Source organism: Phyllostomus discolor, chromosome 12, assembly GCF_004126475.2.
Source record: "Phyllostomus discolor isolate MPI-MPIP mPhyDis1 chromosome 12, mPhyDis1.pri.v3, whole genome shotgun sequence".
Lineage (NCBI taxonomy): Eukaryota > Metazoa > Chordata > Mammalia > Chiroptera > Phyllostomidae > Phyllostomus > Phyllostomus discolor.
Window position 1 is genome coordinate 34,021,320 of NC_040914.2, and position 19,641 is coordinate 34,040,960.

General features: G+C 51.9%; 1 protein-coding gene across 6 annotated transcripts in view; it reads left to right on the forward strand.

The window, feature by feature from the left end:
- TRPM1 (transient receptor potential cation channel subfamily M member 1) overlaps positions 1-19,641 on the forward strand; it is a 68,113-nt gene that overhangs the window by 477 nt on the left and 47,995 nt on the right. For all 6 annotated transcript variants that reach the window (XM_036012933.1, XM_036012932.1, XM_036012931.1 and 3 more), the window contains exons 2-3: positions 17,983-18,062; positions 18,916-19,111. In XM_036012933.1, coding sequence (XP_035868826.1) covers positions 17,983-18,062; positions 18,916-19,111 — 276 coding nt within the window. The remainder of the gene's footprint in view (positions 1-17,982; positions 18,063-18,915; positions 19,112-19,641) is intronic.

A 19,641-nucleotide genomic window follows, 5' to 3' on the forward strand; every position in this document is an offset into this window, starting at 1 on the left:
TCCTCTGACCACGCGGCACACCCACCCCTAGAAGTTCTGGGCTTTGGCGCTTGATGATTCCGCCACCTTAGCAGTCTGCCACCCGGCCCTTGGCTCACTCTTCCTTCTCTCTCACGTGGTTGGGGGGGGCACCACGTGGGTTTTCTTTGCAAGACCCTCGGTGAGGATCTGAACCACCTTGGAGCACCTGCGGAGGGTCAGGCGGCTGCTAAGACTCAGAGCCAATCGTGGGGAAGGCGCCCTGACGGCCCTGCCCCGTCCCCCACAACCCCAGGCAGGGTCTTGCAAAAACGTGAGCTGGTTTGAAGCCTACGCTTGCTGTTCCCGATGCTGCGGTTTATGACCCTCTGAGCACAGGGAGTCTGGACAGGCCTCACCCTTCTGCCTTGACTGCCGCTGGGTTCCGGGAGGGAGGGAGGGGGGAGGGCCGAGTCACAAGGGGCCTCTGGACACTCCCTCGCTGAGTGAGCCTCCTGGGCTCGGTGGGGTGTCTCTGCTCCTCCCACTGCGTGTGTAGGAGGTGGCGCAGGAGTGGAAGCAGGAACCCGCCCTGTGAAGACAGAGGCGATGCTCTGTCCCTCACTGAGCCCCCACGGCATGCGGGGCAGTGCTGCAGCCGCCGCGGACCCAGCCGGGCAGCAGCGCGGAGCCGGCCATTCATCCGGGCTGCAGACAGAGGGCTGACGTGGGGCCATGTGTCCCGCACCTTGCGTGTATATATAGAATGCGTGTGCCTACCTAGGGTTTTCTCGCTGTTTGCTTCCAAAGATGAGATCCCAACCTTTCTCTGTGTTTGGGGCCTAGACAGTTTACGATTCTCAGAACCAGCCCAAGCCCTTCATGTGAGGAAACTGAGATTCTGAAAGGACGGACCTGCTGAACTCGGGGGCGGGGGGGGGGGGGGGGGGGGGGGGGGCTGCCCTGCCCACGAGGGGTTGCTCAGCACAGAGCCACAGGGTCCCCTGCCTTCGCTCTTCCCAGACAGCCACGTGGCTCCCTGCGTCCCTCACTCAGGCCACACCCATCTGAAACAAGCCCCTCCCACTGTCCCATTCCTTTTTACTTCCCTCATTGCAGAGATCACCACTTTATACGATGAATCTGCCTGTTAATTCATCCTCAGTGCCCCTAGACCGACAGCCCCAGGGACCAGGGTTTGGTCCGCTTCTGTCTGCTAGCACGGAAGAATGCACGAGTGATCCCCGGTCCCAGGGGCGAGCTGGGATGCAGATGAGGCCTGGGACAGGCTGGGCCTGCACGCGGCACTCGCTGGTGTCATCTTTGTTCATTTTCCATATAGCAGCCTGATTCCCACGGTCTCCTATACCCTGGTGGTTGGAGACTATCTGAGTAACAAAACCAGCGCGATGCACCTGCACTGGGGTTCGCTGGCCCCTGGCAGACGCTGGGAAGTCTGCAGCCGGGAGGGGCGCTGTAACCGCCACGAGCCAGGCCCTCTGAAGTAAACGTGCTTTGCAATTATCGGGGATCATGGCTACTAGCAAAGGGGCATGGCTGGAGGTTTGTGGGGGCGGGGAGGGGGGTGTTCATTTTGCTGAGTAACCACGGACCACTCAGGCAGGATTAGGGCGCTCTGAGCAGCAAGTAAGAGAAATGGACGGACTGGGCAGGTGCCAGATGGCACGGAAGAGCAGATCAGCAAGGCTGAGCAGAGAAGTCGCCTGCTAGGGCTGCTCCGCCGAGCCGCCTGCGCCCCGGCTGCACCACGCCGCGCAATCCCGGGCAGGGGGTGAGGGCGCTGTCCGGGGTAATCCGCGCGATGGCCCGGGACGTGGGGCGGCAGCTGGTGGGGCTAATGCTTCTTAATATCTGCTTTCATGTGATTAATGCCTGTGGATAAACCCTGGAACCCGGGAGAGCAGGCCGGAGCGCTAAGCCTGCCAAGAGCATCGCTTTGGGTTATGCTGGGATCGGAGAGGCATTTTAGCGATTTACATTTTGGGGACAGGCCATCATTTTAGAGTGTAGGGTGAGTATTAACGAGATGGACTAAACTCCTGGGGAGCCCAGGCAGGAGGATAGGACAGAGATGGGACGAGCCTGGGGTTGGGGTGTGAAAGTCACTGGGGCCATGAGTGTCCACACACACACACACACACACACACACTCACCTCCCCTGGGCGCCCACCCTCTCTCCCTCCCCCTCCCCCTCCAGGCAACACCAGACACCCTGAGTTTTCTGCCACTTTTCTCTGTGGGCTCTGTTGCTACCCTCCTTCACACACGTCTTTATTCCTTTTTGTCCCTATGCTCCTAATAAGAGACACTGCTAACCTGTTAGGTTGAACCATTCAAAAACTGCCATTTGTGGAGGTCCAAAACAGTGGAATAACCTTGCTGTGGATTTTTAAGAAGTTGGCAAACTGCTGGAGGGCAGATTGGTTTTGGAGCGGCCAGGCGGGGGCAGCAGAGAGCTGAGCCGGCTGCACTCCGGGCGCGCTAGGTGGGCTGCAGGCAGAGAAAGCCCAGAGCGAGGCTTATGGGGTCTTTTCACCGGATAACACAAAGCGGAGAGAACCACAGTCCCCAGAACCTGTTACTTGGACACAGCTGAAGAGTAAAAGCACAGGATGTGACAACTGTACTAATAGTTCTTGCGATAAGCTCTTTTTCCCCTTGTAGGCTGGCTTATCCCCTGGGCAGTGCCTCTGGACCAGATTCCCTCCTCCACCCCACCCCTGCCAGCGCTCCACCTCAGTCCACAGTCCAGAGGTGACCTCCTGGCCCAAAGCAGCATGCCCCTAACTGGGAAGTGAACCCGCAACCCAGGCACGTGCCCTGAACGGGAATCAAACCCACGATCTTTCGGTTGTACCAACCATACCGCTCCAACCCACTGAGCCACACCCGCCAGGGCTCAAGAACACAGACAGCTTAAAGGAAGAAAAGGTCAGGTTGACTTCTATGTAATTGGACCCACATTTTGGGAGACTGGCCATCCATCCAGAGTTAAGATTGAAGAAGCATTACCACAGGGTTTGGAATTTGGAAGTCCCCTGCTCGGTCCCACCAGAGGGCAGAATGTCACGTTCAGACTTTTGTGGATTCCAGCGCAGTGACTCACTGAGGCTTCTTATGAGCAAATTAACAAGATGTCAGGAATTTGGTGAGAAGAAAAACCAGCTCCGATAATGCTCTCTCCTTGGAACTTCCAGAAGCTTCAGCAGACCAGGCTACTGCCCTCCTTTGGACAGACTTGCCACATCAGTTTTTTTTTTCTTCTTTTTTCTTTTTTTTAAAGAGATTTTTAGAGAGAAAGAGAAACATTGATTTGTTGTTTTACTTATTGATGCATTCATTGGTTGATTCTTGCATGTGCCCTGACCCGGGATCGAACCCACAACCTTGCAACCTTGGTGCATCGGGACGATGCCCTAGCCAACTGAACTACCGGGCCAAGGCAACCAGTTCTTGACATTCATACTGCGGCAGGACTCCTACAAAGTTTTCACACAACCGATCGTTTCCATCTCAAAGTCACTGGTTCTATTTTCATTGCAGAGATTATTCTGGAAACTGAAAAACATTCCATGTTTGGCAGGGGTTTTTTCTCCCATGTGCTTGTTCTCCTAGCCCGAGTCATCTGCCAACATTGCAACATAAGGCCCTGCGGAGCCCGAACCCTCCACGATGACCAGCGATGAGCCACGTTACTAGCTCCTGCTCCGGCCAGCCTGCGGCCTTGTGCTGTAGAACAGGGCAGTGTGGAAACGCTGATGTAAGAACGTCTAAACCTACAGAGAATTTTCACGAGGGTTTACAGGCGCCCGGCTGGTGCCATGCCAGGAAGCGAGATTTCAAATGCTCCAGAGAATGGCTGTGTTTTGCTTTCTTGTGTGAGTTTGAAATGAAGGAGAGAACTCAGGAAGAGATGCAAAGGAGGAAGAAAGGGTGGGGTGGAGGGGAATCCTACGCCTGCAGTTTACAAGATCACCAAGGTCACGAGCTCCCTTGAGGGAGCTTGAACAAAGGTGCCTTATCGAATTTGCACTGAGTCAGCAGATAAGGCTTTGGTTAAGGCCTAGAGAAACTTTTCACTTGTAGAAGTTCTACGCCTGGGGCGTGACCACCCACCGTGCGTTACCTGCCCAGTTAAGAATTTTTGATCAGATCACCCTGTGGGGTTACTTCCCCTCACTGGGCTGGTCGGGTTTATCACAGAGCCCCTTTTCCTTCGCCAAAGGCTGCTGCCAATATGAAATCATGGATGGGGCTGGGCACCCGTGGGAGAGCCACCAAGGGAATGATGGAAATGCTGTTTGGCCACCTTGGCCCCCGACGGTCACCAGGCACACCCTCTAGCTTTCAGACGGAGGAGAGAGTTTCCCACGCCTGTGTTCCAAATGGCTGAGCATGCTACCGGCCCCCGGTGAAAAAACCTACTTTGTTTTTCTGTCACTAAGGGAGGGAATTACAGAGAAATAGAGGCTGAGTCTGCGGTGAGTAAAGGCACTGATAGACTCGTAGGTGTCTGCCTCATCTACTTTTCCATTTTGTCATTTTTATGATTATCTTTGACCGCTAGAGCAAAGATTTTAAATTCCTCTCTGGCCTTCTTCATTTGTGAAGGCATTGTTTAATGAAATAAGAGTTTAATTTACAAACATATACATATGTATATATTTAAATCTTTACCCAAGGATATGTTTATTGATTTTATATAGAGAGAAGGGGTAAGGGAAGGAGGGGAGAGGCAGGGGGTGAGATGTGAGGGGGAAAGATAGAGAGAGAAAGAGAGAGAGAGAGAGAAACATCAACTGGTTACCTCCTCTTTGCACCCTGAAGCCACAACCTTTTTTTAATGCACAGAATAACGCTCCATCCAAACAAGTCACCCGCCTGACCAGGGGACCAAAAGAGTATTTTTAATTTACATCTTCCACCTCTTTGTTTCAGAGATCCTGCAAATTGAGTCATTCCTAAGTCAATGGCACTTTGTTTTCAAATGTATGCAGTTTGCTGTGGTTCTAAATTGGAATTGGAATGATCAGTATAAGCTGATCATGGTGAATTGTCCTGTATATGTTATATATTATTATATTATATATGATTACTGTGTTATTATGTATGTGCACATGCAGATACATAATCACATAGTTTTGCCCCCTGCAAAGGCCTGAAAACAATTCCATTCAGAAGCAATTCCATTCAGAAGCAGATACTGATTTATTCTTTTTCTTCTTTTTTAAAGATTTTATTTATTTATTTGTAGAGAGGGGAGAGGGGAGAGAAAGAAAGGGAGAGAAACATCCATGTGTGGTTGCTTTTAATGAGCCCCCCACCAGGCACCTGACCTGCAACCCAGGCACGTGCCTTGACAGGGAATTGAACCAGTGACCCTTTGGTTCGCAGGCCTACGCTCAGTCCACTGAGCCACACCAGCCAGGGCCAGGTACTGGTTTCTAAAGACCGTTGCCCACCCACAGGAACCCAGGCTCCTCAGAGAAACGGCTGAGAAATATCCAGGTCTAGGGCAAGAAATGTACCAGATAAACCCAAAACATCCTTTCGTGGCAGACAGCAAGGCAGTGCTGAGACACCTGGTGGCATGCCAGGAGGATGCTATTCGGGGCACTTTGGGCAACCGTGAGAAAAATCACTGCTTTGGATGGAAAGGCATCACGTGTGTGTCAGCCCATGAATCCACACTGCCACTCGGAAACCCAGAAATGCAGGAACCGCCTTGGGATGACATGTGACGAGGCAAGGGAACCACTTTATAAGGCAAAGTTTCACTTTATAGGTGAATGCCAGCTCATACATGAAGAAGGATGTGTTCGTTGAATTTAGAGAGAGAGGAAGGGAGGGAGCAAGGGACACAGACATCCATGTGAGAAACTTCCATCAGTTGCCTCCCGTACACGCCCTGACCGGGAATCAAACCTGTCAAGTTTTGGTGTGGGGAGACCTGACTGCCCCTCCCCACCACAGAGTGTCATATAGAGGAGAATTTCAGAGTTGGGGGTTTTTCTCTCCTGCTAGTCACTGAGAGCCGGGATGACCGTGTGTGTTGCTACACAGAGTGCCCAGCACGGCAGGCTGGGGGGGCTGTGGCTGTGGGTCCCGCAGGCTGCTTGCTGGTGGAGCGCGGGCAGCAGGAGCTCAAAGCACCCAGAGGCGGGAATCAAGAGTCAGGTGGGACTCATGAGGAATGCACTCGCTCTTCACCTTGCCCTCTGGCCCAGCCTCGGGCGCCTTGGAAAAGGATCAATGGAGATTACTATCAAGACTTTGGCCTTCCCGCCCAGAATAGGGGCTTCTGAAGGACGGATTATGTTCAATTGTCTCAATTATGCAAACCGCGCTGACATTTCCAGCAGGGGAAAGGAGGAGGGGGCGGGTCACTTCAAAGGCGAAGTCCCAGCTCCCCCTTCTCCCTCAGATCCCAAGGCAGCTTTCATGGGAAGCCACGTGGGGCCTGGCTTTCCTTCTGTGGCCTGGGAGGCGGGTCACAGGGCCATGTCCTCACTGGGATCACAAGGGCCGGTCACAGGCTCTCACATGCTACACACGTGGACTCCTCTTAAGGAGAGGGGCCTCCCCGGCCGGCTTCCTGCCTAAGCCAAGGAGGAGGCCACGCTGCACCCTCCAAGCTCCACCACCGTGGCAGGTAAGCTCAGGTATGGCTCTGCAGACTGAGGCCTCTGGCTCCTCACCTGCTCAGGCCAGCTGGACAGGGCCCTCTGGGGCTGGCCAGTGGATCCATGCACAGCCAAGAGGATGCTAGGATGATTCCCCAAGGGGACACGCTCTGGGAGCTGGGCTGCTGCTGGGCTCCAGTAAGCTGAGGCTCCCTCAGGGCTCCTAACTGCCCTTCTGCAGGGCCTGGCCCGCTGGCCTGTGCTCCTCAGCATCTCCCTCCGTGCCTTTGCTCCCTGGGCGGTGTGAGTGCCTGAGAAGCCTAGAAAACTCAGAAGTGCTTAGGGAGGGAGGCGTTCATACCTGTCTGTCTTGACCAGCTGATCCTTTTTAACTATGAATTAAAACCTGAGGACCCCGGCCAATGTGGCTCCGTTGGCTGGAGCACAGTCCTGTAACCAAAAGGTTGCAGGTTTGATCCCTTGGCCTAGGTGCTTATGGAAGCCACCAATCACTATTTCTCTCTCTCTCTCCCTTCCTCACTCTTTGGAAGCAATAAAAAATGTCTTTGGGGGAGGATAAAAAAAAAAAAAACTCAGGGAGGCCTGGCTGGTGGTTCAGTTGGTTGGAGCATCATCCCGGGCATGGAAAAGTCACTGGTTTGATCCCCAATCCGGACACATGCTTGGGTTGTGGGTTTGGTCCCTGGTCAGGGCGTGTCCAGGAGGCAACCTATTGATGCCCCTCTCCCCCTCTTTCTTGCCCTTCCTCTCCCTCTAAAATCAATAAACATATCCTCAGGTGAAGATTCAAAAAAAAAAAAAAAAGACAGGTTATGCCACACGGGGTCACGAAGGGGAGTCCAGCTTCCCTGTCACTGCCGGTGGGAGAGGGGACTGGTTTTTAGAAGGAAGTTCAGGAATACATGCCAAAGTCAAGAAATTCCACGTCTCGGGGTCCACGGTAGGTCAAGCATTCACCCAGGCTGTTTACTGCTGGGAGACGCAGGGCACCGTGTGAGCGTCCGATGTGGAGTCCTGGCGGCATAGATTTCGGGCCAGCTGCAGGACGAGCAAACTATAACGTGTGACTTCTATAAAGGCAGAGACTGTATAACGGCAACACGTAGGAGGCCGTGTTTTTCATCTGACACATGCAGTCTACTCCTAGACCAAAGCCTAAAATACTTTGGAATGCTACCCGTTACTGTTTTAGGCTAATTTCTGAGGACGTTTCTTCTTTTTCTTCTTCTTCTTCTTCTCCTTCTTTCACTTGAATAATTTTCTATAACCAGCACATTTTCTTTTTGTTACCAGAAATTATATCTTTTTTTAAAACCTTATGCAAAAAAAAAGTTAGCAGAAATAGCAGGGGTAGGGGAGAAAGAAAATATTTATAGGAATTGTTCAGGATTGACCGGGAGCAGAGACAGGAATGAAGGAGGGTACGGTGGGGAGAAGACAAGACAAATTTGCTCTTTCTGAGTGACAGACTTAGGGAGGAATTAGGGCAAGGGGACCAGCCTTTCTAGGGGCAGACTTAAATAATATGGGTTTGATTTTTACGGAAGGATTGTCTCCTGGAATGTTCACCAAATAACATTTTGCAAACCAACAGCAGTTTGAACTTTTTTATTTGTTGATTTTAGAGAGAGAGGAAGAGGGAGGGAGAGAGAGAAACATCAGTGTGTTGTTCCTCTTACTGATGCACTCCTTGGTTGAGTCCTGTATGTGTCCTGACTGGGACTCGAACCCACAACCTTGGTGTATCAGGTCGATGCTCTAACCCACTGAGCTACTCGGCCAGGGCCAACAGCAATTTTAATTCACAGCATTTGCAGTGGTATTTGTATCACAAATCAACCACTCCCTGCGGTGTATTTTAGACCCCAGAACATCAGTAGCAGCAGACAATGTTAAAGGTGTTATCGGTCAGTTGCTGGGCCAAGTGTAGCATTTGGTTGGGTCTGGCTCTTTGCAGCCTCATGTCTTTGCTTTGCGAAGTGAATCGGGACCGGCGACGGAAAGACACGGGGGCGTGTTCCGTGGCTAGTCATCTTCCTTCTGCACCCAGTGAACACAAAGCACATTTTCTATTAATTTATAATCCTCTGGGGGTATTAGATATTTTTAGAAAATTCTCTGGTGCTTTGGTTGAAAATGTTTCCAAGATGTTCTATAATGTGTGTGTGTGTGTGTGTGTGTGTGTGTGTGTGTGTAAATTCTGGACCTGGGAGAGTAGAAGGCTTCACCCAGGGGAATAAGGGGTCCAGTCCCCGCCCCCCAATGCCTTTCATGCCCTGGACCTGAATAGGGTTCAGTGACTTAACGCGTACCGTTGTAGCCAGTCGCGTTGTAGTGCGGAGGGATCTGAGCGGTGGACACCCGCCAGGACCCTCTCCTCCCAGCTCTGATATTACGCTTTGGTCCATGGAACCCCGACCTACACGCATAGGCTGCTGTCAACAGCACCAGCTGGAATTTATCCTGCTGTTTCCTAGAAACCGTGTCTTCCATTGATATCCAGTTGGGGGAAAATGCCTTTACAATGCTAAGGAAATAAGCTAACGGCAGCCCACCGAGCTCTCCGCCCCCGCAGCTTCGGTCTTCTTGATGCTGCGTGTCTCTCCTCCCTGCTCCCGCCCTGCTTCTGACTCCCACCCCACCTGGTGTGTCCCCCCTACCCCCATAAACACAGCGAGGACAGCACGTCCTGTATTCTTGTTCTCCAAGGGCTGATTATGTTTGATATGCCCCAAGGTAAAAGGTAAGGCTGAACTGGCAGGTGGCCTCTCTCCACTGGCACCGCAGACGCCATCTCCCGTGGCAGAGCTAGCTGCATTCAGGAAAGTAGATGCAGAGCCCCAGCTGGTGTGGCTTAGTGGATTGAGTGTGGACCTGCGAACCAAACAACCACAGGTTCGATTCCCAGTCAGGGTACATGCCTGGGTTGTGGACCAGGTCCCCAGTAGGGGGCACACAAGAGGCAACCACACATGGATGTTTCTCCCTCTTTCTCCCTCCTTACTCTCTCTCTAAAAATAAATAAATAAAATCTTTAAAAAACAGTAAATGCAGGTAAGTGAAATCAATTCTATAACTTAATTTGATATTTTTAAAATATTTCAACGTGCACTCAATGTAAAAAACTAAGTAATGAGATATTTCATGTGCTTTTTTATAGTAAGTCTTCAAAACCCTGCCAAATGCGTTTTGTTGGTTTTTTTTTTTCTTAATCTTCACCCGAGGACATTTTTCTATTGCCTCTAGAAAGAGAGGAAGAGGGAGAAACATTGATGTGAGAGAGTAGCTTTGATCCTTCGCCTCTGCTGTGAGCCCGGACTGGGGATTGAACCCGTAATCTCTTGGTTATGGGATGGCATTTGAGCCACGCCAGCCAGGGCCCAAATGCGGTTTTTTGAAGCCTTTGTTAGGGCAAGAAGCAGTTTTCCGGCTTAGCCTTACGCCCCCAGATCAGGTGCGTTCTGACTGGCCCATGTCAGGGCCTCAAAAGATGCATGTTAGCCAGCACATTCCAGGCCTGCGCATATCAAGGTTTGCTCTGGTAAAGCCGGGTCATGCAGAAACATCTCACTACAAGTCATTTTTTTCAACTAATAATAGACGTAGTCACCCTTTAGAAGCTGTAGTTCTATTTTAGTCTTTTAAATAGCTGCAGAGCAGGGTGATTTGCTACATGGTAATTGTTTCAACCAGTCCGTCCCCCGCCCCCTCATGTAGACAAATGGGAGGTTTCCACTTTTTCACTTAGTTCAAAATATACAGCAACAGGCCTCCATGCGTTGCCTGTAAGTGGAAAAGAATTTGCAGACAGATGGGTGGGAGTGGAAGTGCCCAGCCGCCTCCAAAGACGAGCAGCTGGGAGGGCGGGACAAAGGCAGCCAAATCTCAGCCATGCGGGCCACCAACTAGCCTTGGGGTTTGATTTAGATCTCGGGCTCCTTTGAGGTGAAATCGAAGGATTGTGCTAGATGCCGTCCTTGTGTGTGTGTTTAAATTGCTTCGAGAGGGAGAGAGATTTGTTGATCCACTTACGTACTCATTCATTGGCTGATTCTTGCATGTGCCCTGACCGGGGATCAAACCAGCAACCATGGCATGTTGGGGCAATGTTCTAACCAACCGAGCTACTCAGCCAGGGCTGTCCTTGGCCCTTAAATAAAATGATGTGTGGCTAGATTGGTGGCGGTTGCAGCCCCTCCCTCCGGTGGACTGATCGGCAGGCAGTTGAGGGCCACCTGCATCCTGCTGAGCTTCATCATACACCTGGGTTTGCCCCACTGCCCTCCCGAAGGTGGGTCGGTGGCCCCAGCAGACATCACAGTTTTGCAGTTTTCAACATATATACGTCTTTCCCCTCCTTGGTGAACCTTAGGTGTGTGGTGTCGGACTCGATTTGTGCGTTTATGACTGGCCTATTTCATGTGTGGGCCCTGGAGGTCTTGCCTCTCAATGGTAAAAAAAAAAAAAAATCAAGGAGCAAATATTGAAGATGCAGTAGCCTCAGCCCTGCTCACTACTTGGGAGGCTGGCTGAGCTATATAATTAAATAGTATAGTATCTGGATGGCTCTGAAGTGGCCGTCCTGCTTTTTTTTTGTTTTGCCTTTTTTCCTCTTCTAATTGGCTCTTAGCCCTTGCTCGGGGCTAATCACCACCCTGCATTCTACCCAAAGGTCAGCAGCCCCTCACTCACGGGGAGGTCAGAGGTCATCCTGGCAGGCCCCAGCGCTGAGCAGTAGTGCCACCTTGAATTAAGACATTCTCTTAGGTGGTTTGACTACATCAAGAAGATCAGCCCCCAAACAAGTAGGCCCGTGTGTAGTTTTAACAACAAAACCCAGATAATTCTGGCAAAATGCATGTACTGAATTCTGAAAGGCCTTTATCTCGGTCCGTTTGCACTGCTGTTAAGAGAATAGCGTAGACTGGGTGATGTATGCACAACATACTTTTAAAAAAAAGATTTTGTTTATTAATTTTTAAAGAGAGGGGAAGGGAAGGAGAGAAACAATGTGTGGTTGCCTCTCGCACGCCCCCTATTGGGGACCTGGCCCGTAACCCTGGCACTGAGGACCTGTGCCCTGACTAGGAATCAAACTGGCGACCCTCTGGTTCGCAGGCCCGCACTCAGTCCACTGGGCTATACCAGCCAGGGCTGAACAAATGTATTTCTCACTATTCTGGAAGCTGGAAGTCCAAGATCGAGGAGCTGGGACGTTTGGTGTCTGGTGACAGCAGCTTCCTGGTTCACGCGTGGCCACTTCCTTCCGGTGCCACCGTGTGGTGGAGCGGGTGAGGGGACTCCTGGGGAGTCCCTTTGGGAGACCGAGGACCACGTGGCTTTGGGGTGCTCCCTTTTGTCACGTGGCTTAGGAAGCAGGAGAGACTTTGCCCGGAAGAAAAGGGTGAAAGGACTCCTGCTGGTGGGCCATAAGAAGGTGCCACATGACTTTGAATTAACTGGAGATCATGGCAGTGATGGTTCCGGGAGCCTGAATCACGGACTTCTACTTCTTTTCCTGAGACACGGTACCCCAGAGTAGGGCAGAAGGAGAAGGAAGGACTGTGTGTGTCTGTGGGTGTCCTAAAGGACTTTAATATTTTAATGAAGACATTAAGTCACTAGTCTAAGTCTGTATGGCTTTAAATAAATATTTCCTTTCCTTTTCACAAATCTCTGGCATTGAGAGATGTCTTTCCTTTGGTGACTGGCATAGCGAACCTAGTGGGGTGTCCTTTCGGTAATAGTATATCATACACCCCCCTTGGGTCTGTTCTGTAACACCCTCACGTTGGGGGTTAGGATTTCAACATATGAATTTGGGGGGACCCAGCCACTCAGTCCATCGCAACTTTATTTCTACAAATGTAGAAAAAATACGATCTTTTTTTTTGTAATTGTGAAGGGCAGCCAAACCGCTGTCCCCAGCCTGGGGCTCCCTGTCCTTTTTGTTACGTGAGTGGCCAGGTGCTGCCCCAGCCCCCGCAGGTGTGGACAGCAGACAAGCAAGGGAAGATCCAGGTGTGTGGGGACCCGCAGCCACCTGCCGCTGTGCGGGACGTCAGCCAGAGTTCCCCGTCCCCAGGGCGTTCCAGAGAAGCCAGAGGCCAAGATGCCAGCCCACACCCCTGCCTTCGTGAATAACAGCAGTGGTTCTCAGGACAGGGTCAAACCCATTCCCCGTGTGGGCTGCCTGCCACCGCAGGATGATGGGTGTGAGGCGTCTGCTCGAAATAGACGCATGAGACAAGTGGCTTCTTTTGGCTAAACTGGTCCACAGTCATTTCGCTGTGGGCTTTGCTGTTAATTTTGGCCCTAGAAACAAGGCCACTGAGTAAACAGAGACTTGCCCAGCAGGGAACCAGCTGTTAAGTTAGGAAGCCACTTCCCCAGGGCGGCAACTGCCCAGACCCAAAGCCACGCCCATTGTCCGGGCCCCGCCCACCTCTCTTCCCTCCCCCTTCCCTGTCACCCCATCCCAGCCCGGGCCTTCCCCCGCCCCCTCGCTGACTCCTTGCGGCACCCCCTCCCTCCTGCACCCCCTACTGGTAGGACCACCTCCAATCTGTGTGGACAGTTTCCAGAAGGCCAAGTTCTCCTGACTCCTCGTGGCTCTCAGTCACAGGACGCTTCTCCCAGGATTTGATGCTGGCTATCTCCACCCCCCGCCCACCCCCACCCCCGCCCCCGCCCGGGGCCCTTCCTTCTGAATCTACAAAATAACCTCGGGGAATAACAGGGCAAGGAGCATGTGGGTGACCCCCGCCCAGACTGCGCAGAGGTTAACGGGTCATGTTTGAAGCAGATGCTTCTTTTTTCCTTTCTTAAAAAAGTAAAAAAAGATCTGGCAGCTCCAGTGCCCATGGTTTTCAATGCAGTGCCCTCTGACCTCCCTCCACAACCTGGCGTGGCCCCTCCAGGACACTCGGTCCTGGGCAGAGGGGCCGTGGAGGTGCCCGTGACCCTGTCTGTGTCTGTCCTCACCTCCTGGCCTTTGTTCCGCTACGCTGTCCTCTGCTCCTCAGGACTCAGTTCCCAGCCACCTTTCTCTTTTTCTATGTAGTCTCTCATCAGCAATCCTATTGATTTCAATGTGGAGGTGGGGGAGAGAGACAAGACAGACAGACATCACTTGTCTCCTATACATGCCCTGGTCAAACCCACAACCTAGGTATGTGCCCTGACCGGGAATCGAACCCATAACCTCTTCATACACAGGAGAAGAGTCCAAGCAACTGAGCCACCAGGCCAGGGTGATTCTCACGACTTTAGATGTTACTTATATATTGAGTCCTGAACATGTGCCACTAGCTGCGAGGAGGTGCCTCCGCTGTACCTGTACTTCCTGCAGGCACCTGCAGCCTCTCGTCCACTGCTGAGGGCCTGACTTTCCTCCCCACACCTGGTCCTGAGCTGCCCCACCTCCACCCACTGCAGCCCCAGCCACCCAGTTCTGCCAGCCAGAAACCCAAAGGTCATTACTGGGGTCCTCCCTTTGCTCCGTCGTCATGGGCATCAGGTCCCCAGCCAGCCCCTCTGCCCCCACCAAATCCCTCCCATCTGCTCCCCCACCTCATCTCCACCATGCCAGCCCACACCTCCAACATCTCCACCCAGGCCACACGCCAGTCTCCCTGCCTGCTTCCGCTTTGTCCCCCCTCACAAGTGCACAGAGTCCCCTGCAGTTACAAGGCCCGAAGTCCCCGCAGAGGGTGGCGCGCCGGCCTTGCCAGCATCCCACATTCCAGCCCCAGGCTCCTCCGCCCACTGGGTGACCTCCCTTCGGCTCTGTGTGCAGGGCCAAGGGACAGGCGGCTGTAGGCGTGTTTGATAAGTGCTGAGCGGTCTTGGCAATGCTGCCGTTAGGCCGTTTATTCCATGAGTGAGTCTTTGTGGACACAGGGCCCCCTCCTTTCTGCCAGGCACCCCTGGAGACACTGGGGATACAGCAGAGAACTGAAGGGGGCTGCTGTGGCTTTTGTGGGAGGAGAGAGGGGGGAAGTGGGGGACAGTAGAATGAAGTGTGTGAAGGACAGGAAGCCAGGATGGGGGTGAGAACCACCCTAAAGAGGGGACATTTGATGGGAGACTGGAACCCTGTGAGGGCATGATGTATAAACAAGAGTGCCTCTTATTTATCTCTCTCTTATCTATCCTCGGAAGATTCTAGAACATCTTGGGAGACCCAGCGGTAACTTGGAATTCTGAACTGAGGATATTCCTCTTAAGGAAACTTAAAAAAAAATCAATCGTTAATACCAAAGCAAAGTGCTTTTCTCCCCCAGGGAAATTGTGTTAGTCACACGCTCGCTTTTTCATTAGAAAAAAATAATGGGTTTTTGAAGAAGCAGAGAGAAGGCGCCGGGGCGGGGGCCGGGGGGGGGGCCTGGAGGGGGCTGGAGCCGCCAGCTGCTGCACTTGCCAGGGGGGCCACCAGTTGGGGCTGGCGCTAGGCACTCCATGAAGCCCCCTCCGTGTTTGGGGACAGAAGCCAGTGCCCCTAGGGGTCTCAGCTGGACAAGGAGACCGGGGCCAGCCTGTGACGGTGGCATTTAAAAGCTGCCTGCAGCAGAATAGACATTAATAACACGAGAGGCGCGTCACTGTTTTCCAAGCTCTTCACCCACCTCAGAGTGTTAAATGCTGTCGGACAGGTGGCGCTTCCCCCTTTTGAGGATGTGGGACCTGAGCCCAGCTGCTCAGGAGCCGGACAAGCATTTCTCATTTCCACACGGTTTCCTGGGAGGTGCCCACCTGCAGGTTTCTTAATGAAAGGGGGGGCTGGGAGGAAGGACTAATAAGGCAGGTAGAGAGGGCGTGGCCTAGAGCAGGAGCAGAGGGAGGAACCTACAAAGGGCCAGTGGGAGGGGCCTAGAGCAGGAAGGGGGGGCGGGACCTACAAAGGGGCAGTGGGAGGGGCCTAGAGTAGGAGCAGAGGGAGGGACCTAGAAGGGGGCAGTGGGAGGGGCCTAGAGCAGAAGCTGGGTAAGGGGAGGGAAAGGCAGGGCTCAGACAGTGGAGCCCAGAAATGGACGGCCATTCCACCATCCTGTCTCTATAGCTTCTGGAACCATTCCCAGTCTTGCCTTGAATTCGTGGCCTTAACCTTTTTGAAGGGTACAGATTCGTTCTTTTGTAGAATGCCCCTCCATTTGGACTGTCTGAGGTGTCCCCCTGGTCAGGTTGAGGCCATGCATTTTTGGCATTTTTGTCCAAGGGATTTTATTGGGAGGCTCATGGTGGACATTGGTCCCGTTCCTGGGGATGCTTACGTTGTTTTAGGCGGCGCTCAGCAGCAGGCTCCACTGCCAAGCTGCTGATGTCCCTTTTGGGATCACTGAGTGTCTGTGGGAGATACTCTGAGATCAGGTGAGTGTACTCTTACCCTTCAAACTTTCCCCCATTCCTTTCAGTGTTCATGAAAGATTCTCCACGGTTGCCAAACGGTGGTTTTCTCATCATTCCTTCTGCATTCCGTGCCTGACTTCCCCTGGGGAGAAAGAGTTCAGCCTGTGTTTTGATGTACGGATTTCTATGGGTGTGGACTCATGGGTCCTGACTTCAGCTGAAGGGTTGTGGTTCTTTACCGTGATCATTTATTTTCATGCTCAAGGGATCCCCAATAAGGCCGGTGGGAGCCCCTTCAAAGTGGCCCTGTGTCCTTTTGATAAGTCTCCACGTCAAGAGAAAACAAAACCCAAAAACACCTCCTTACTCTCTGGCCCAGCAAGACGTTCTGGGCTCTTCTCACCCCTCCCCTGCCTCTGTCCTAGGTTCATTTCTGCCTGGCTCCTGTTCATGGAGAATGACCTTCCGGCACTGGTATCGTTGTTGCTGGAGTGTCGTTGCTGCCGGCCCCATCTGTGGGTAGGGCCAGGGGATCTATGCATGCACACGAATTTGGACTTACGTGGCTGTGCAAGGCACACACGTGACACCCATGATCCCAGGGTCCCCATATGCACGCCTGTCTATGCAGTTTGGGGACACATTGTTATGTTCAGCAATCGATAACTAACACAATATGTTATATACACCACGTGTACGTGTATATGGGTGTGGAGAGAGGGACCACACGCACCTGTATCTCTTTTTATATCTATCCTGTATCTCTACATATTACAAGCCCTGTGTTCCTACAGATAATTTTATTAGGATTCATTCTAAACCCCACTCCTTCACTTTCACCATGAAAAAAGTTACTTACTTTTTTTAGACAGAGGGGAAAGGAGGGAGAAAGAGAGGGAGAAAAACATCAATGCGAGAAAGATCGATCAGTTGCCCCCCCCATAGGGGCCCCAACCTCGGGCCGAACCCACAACCTGGGCATGTGTCCTGACCCGGAATTGAACCAGCGACCCTTGGCTTTGCCGGTTGAGGCCCAACTCACTGAGCCACACCAGTCAGGATGGCTTCAACTGTTTGTAACCTCCTGTCTTCAACAGTGAGAAAACCCCAGCTCCCGTCATCCACAGTATATTGATTTATGTGTTCAGTCTTGGACTACGAGACTGCAATCTTATGTCTCTGAAGAAGTAGCCTTTTCAAGGAAGTTCAATGTTGATTCAGAGTTCTTGTCTTTGGTCAAAGGCATATAGTCCAAATACTTTGAACTTTGTTTTCCCCTCCCTCCCGCCAAAAATAAAAAAGGATGCCCTCCCAGCTTTTCTGGGAAGTGAGGAGTGAAATGCAAAAGGGCAAGCACATTTTCTTCCCAGACAGAAAATGCCCTGATTGCTAGAACATTCTGTAAAGAAGGGCTGGGCAGGGGCTTCAGAGGCTCACAGTTCTGTCCCCGCCCCCCCCCCGCCCCCCCTCCGCTGGGCTGACGGCTGCTCTTTCTCTCTCAGGAAATTATTTGGAGAGAAAAGGGTATGGTGTCGCTTTTCGAAGGCCCCGGGGAAGGTTTCAAATTATAATCATTCCTGTTATGCAAAAGGAAGCCAAGTGACTGGCTGACTCTGAGGTCTCCCCAGAAAGGCCGGGTCTGGGTGGGGCTCATGGGGTCTTCCGGAAGGATGAGAACCCGGCTTGGACCATGTGTGCATGCTGGGACTGGGGCCAGGACTGTCTGAGGGGAAGAGAGGTGGCTTCTGTCTTTGCCATGGCCTCATTGGGAAGGGTCTCTGTGACACTAGGTCTCCACTCCCACTGTCCTTAGAGGAGGCACCCGTGGAGACAAGGCAGACCCAGACCTGCACTGCCGCCCAGGTGGGTGGGGACAGCAGGCAGGCGTCTACTCAGATGCTATTGGGTAAACTTCCTGTAAATCACATATTCACTTGACCCAAGTAAAAGGATGAACTCTGAGGACAGCTCGGGAAGACGTGGGCCTAATTTCCACTCCTTTCTCTTCCAGGGACAGAAAGCTTGGATAGAAAAAACCTTTTGCAAGCGAGAGTGTATCTTTGTCATTCCCAGCACGAAAGACCCGAACAGGTAAACTGGGAGCCATAATTGAGACGTCATCCGAACCCACATTTGTCCACCAGTTACCAGCAACTATTCTTTTTTATTTATTTATTTATTTTTTTAGAGAGGGAAGGGAGGGAGAAAGAAAGAGAGAGAGAGAAACATCAATGTGCAGTTGCTGGGGGCTGTGGCCTGCAACCCAGGCATGTGCCCTGACTGGGAATCGAACCTGTGATGCTTTGGTTCGCAGCCCGCGCTCAACCCACTGAGCTACACCAGCCAGGGCTGCAACTATTCTTATATATATATATATATATATATATATATTTTTTTTTTTTTTTTAATCCTCACTCGAGGGTATATTCCTTGATTTTAGAGAAAGAGGAAGGGAGAGAGAAACTTTCATCAGTTGCCTCCCATATATGCCCCAACTGGGGATCAAACCTGCAACCTAGGGATGCGCCCTGACTGGGAATCGAACCCACAACCTTTTGGTGCACAGGATGACACTCCAGCCCACTGAGCCACCTGGCCAGAGCACCAGCAACTGTTCTTCTAGTGTCTGGGCTAGGGGAGCCAAGAAGGATGGCCAGGATCCATCCTCACGGGAGTCATTAGCCAGGGAGTTACTGGGGCCTTAACAGAGTAAGTTCCGCTGTTAAGATACAAATAGGCCACTATCCGCCATATTGGCCTCTCACCCAGATGTGAACCCTCACACCCAGGTGGGCCCTCGGTCTCTTAGTGAGCTCTTGACATATTTCCAGGGAACGTCATTAGAGTTCCACAATGTTATTCTGAGGATGCATTACAGAATTGTATGCCTGAAACCTACGTCATCTTAAACATATTAGTTGCTTTTACTCTTCTTTGCTTTCAGATGTTGCTGTGGCCAGCTCACCAACCTGCATATCCCCCCTCTGCCCAGTGCGACATCCGGCAAAAATGGGGAGGAGAACAAAGAGGTGGAGAGTCAGCCCGAGAAATGGTCAGTGGGCAAACACACGCAGAGCTACCCGACAGATTCCTATGGGACGCTCGAGTTCCAGGGTGGCGGATACTTCAATAAAGCCATGGTGAGAGAGGGCTGAGCCCCGGGCCTCCCAGAATCCCAGGGGGCAGGTGCCTGGGTCTTCTTTCAGGGGTACAGCTGTCTTCCTAGATAGTTCATGGCAAAGGCACATAATAGAGTTGCACGCTCAGCGTTTAATCTGTTTTTTTTTTAAATTTTATTTTATTCATTGTTCAAGTAGAGTTTTCTGTCCCATTACTCCAGCCCACCCACACATCCCTCCCCACCTCCTTCCCATGTCCACCCCCCCTAGTTTTTGTCCATGTGTCCTTTATATTTGTTCCTGTGAACCCTTCCCATTGTCCCCTGAAATTCCCTCTTCTCTCCCCTCTGGTCTCTGTCAGCCTGTCCTCTATTTCGGCGTCTTTGACTATATGTTGATTGTTTCTTTGTTTTGTTGTTTAGGTTCTTGTTAAAGGTGAGATCATATGGTGTTTGTCTTTCACTGCCTGGCTTGTTTTGCTTAGCATAATGCTTTCCAGCTCCATCCATGCTGTTGCAAAGGGTAGGAGCTCCTTCTTTTTTTCTATTAAT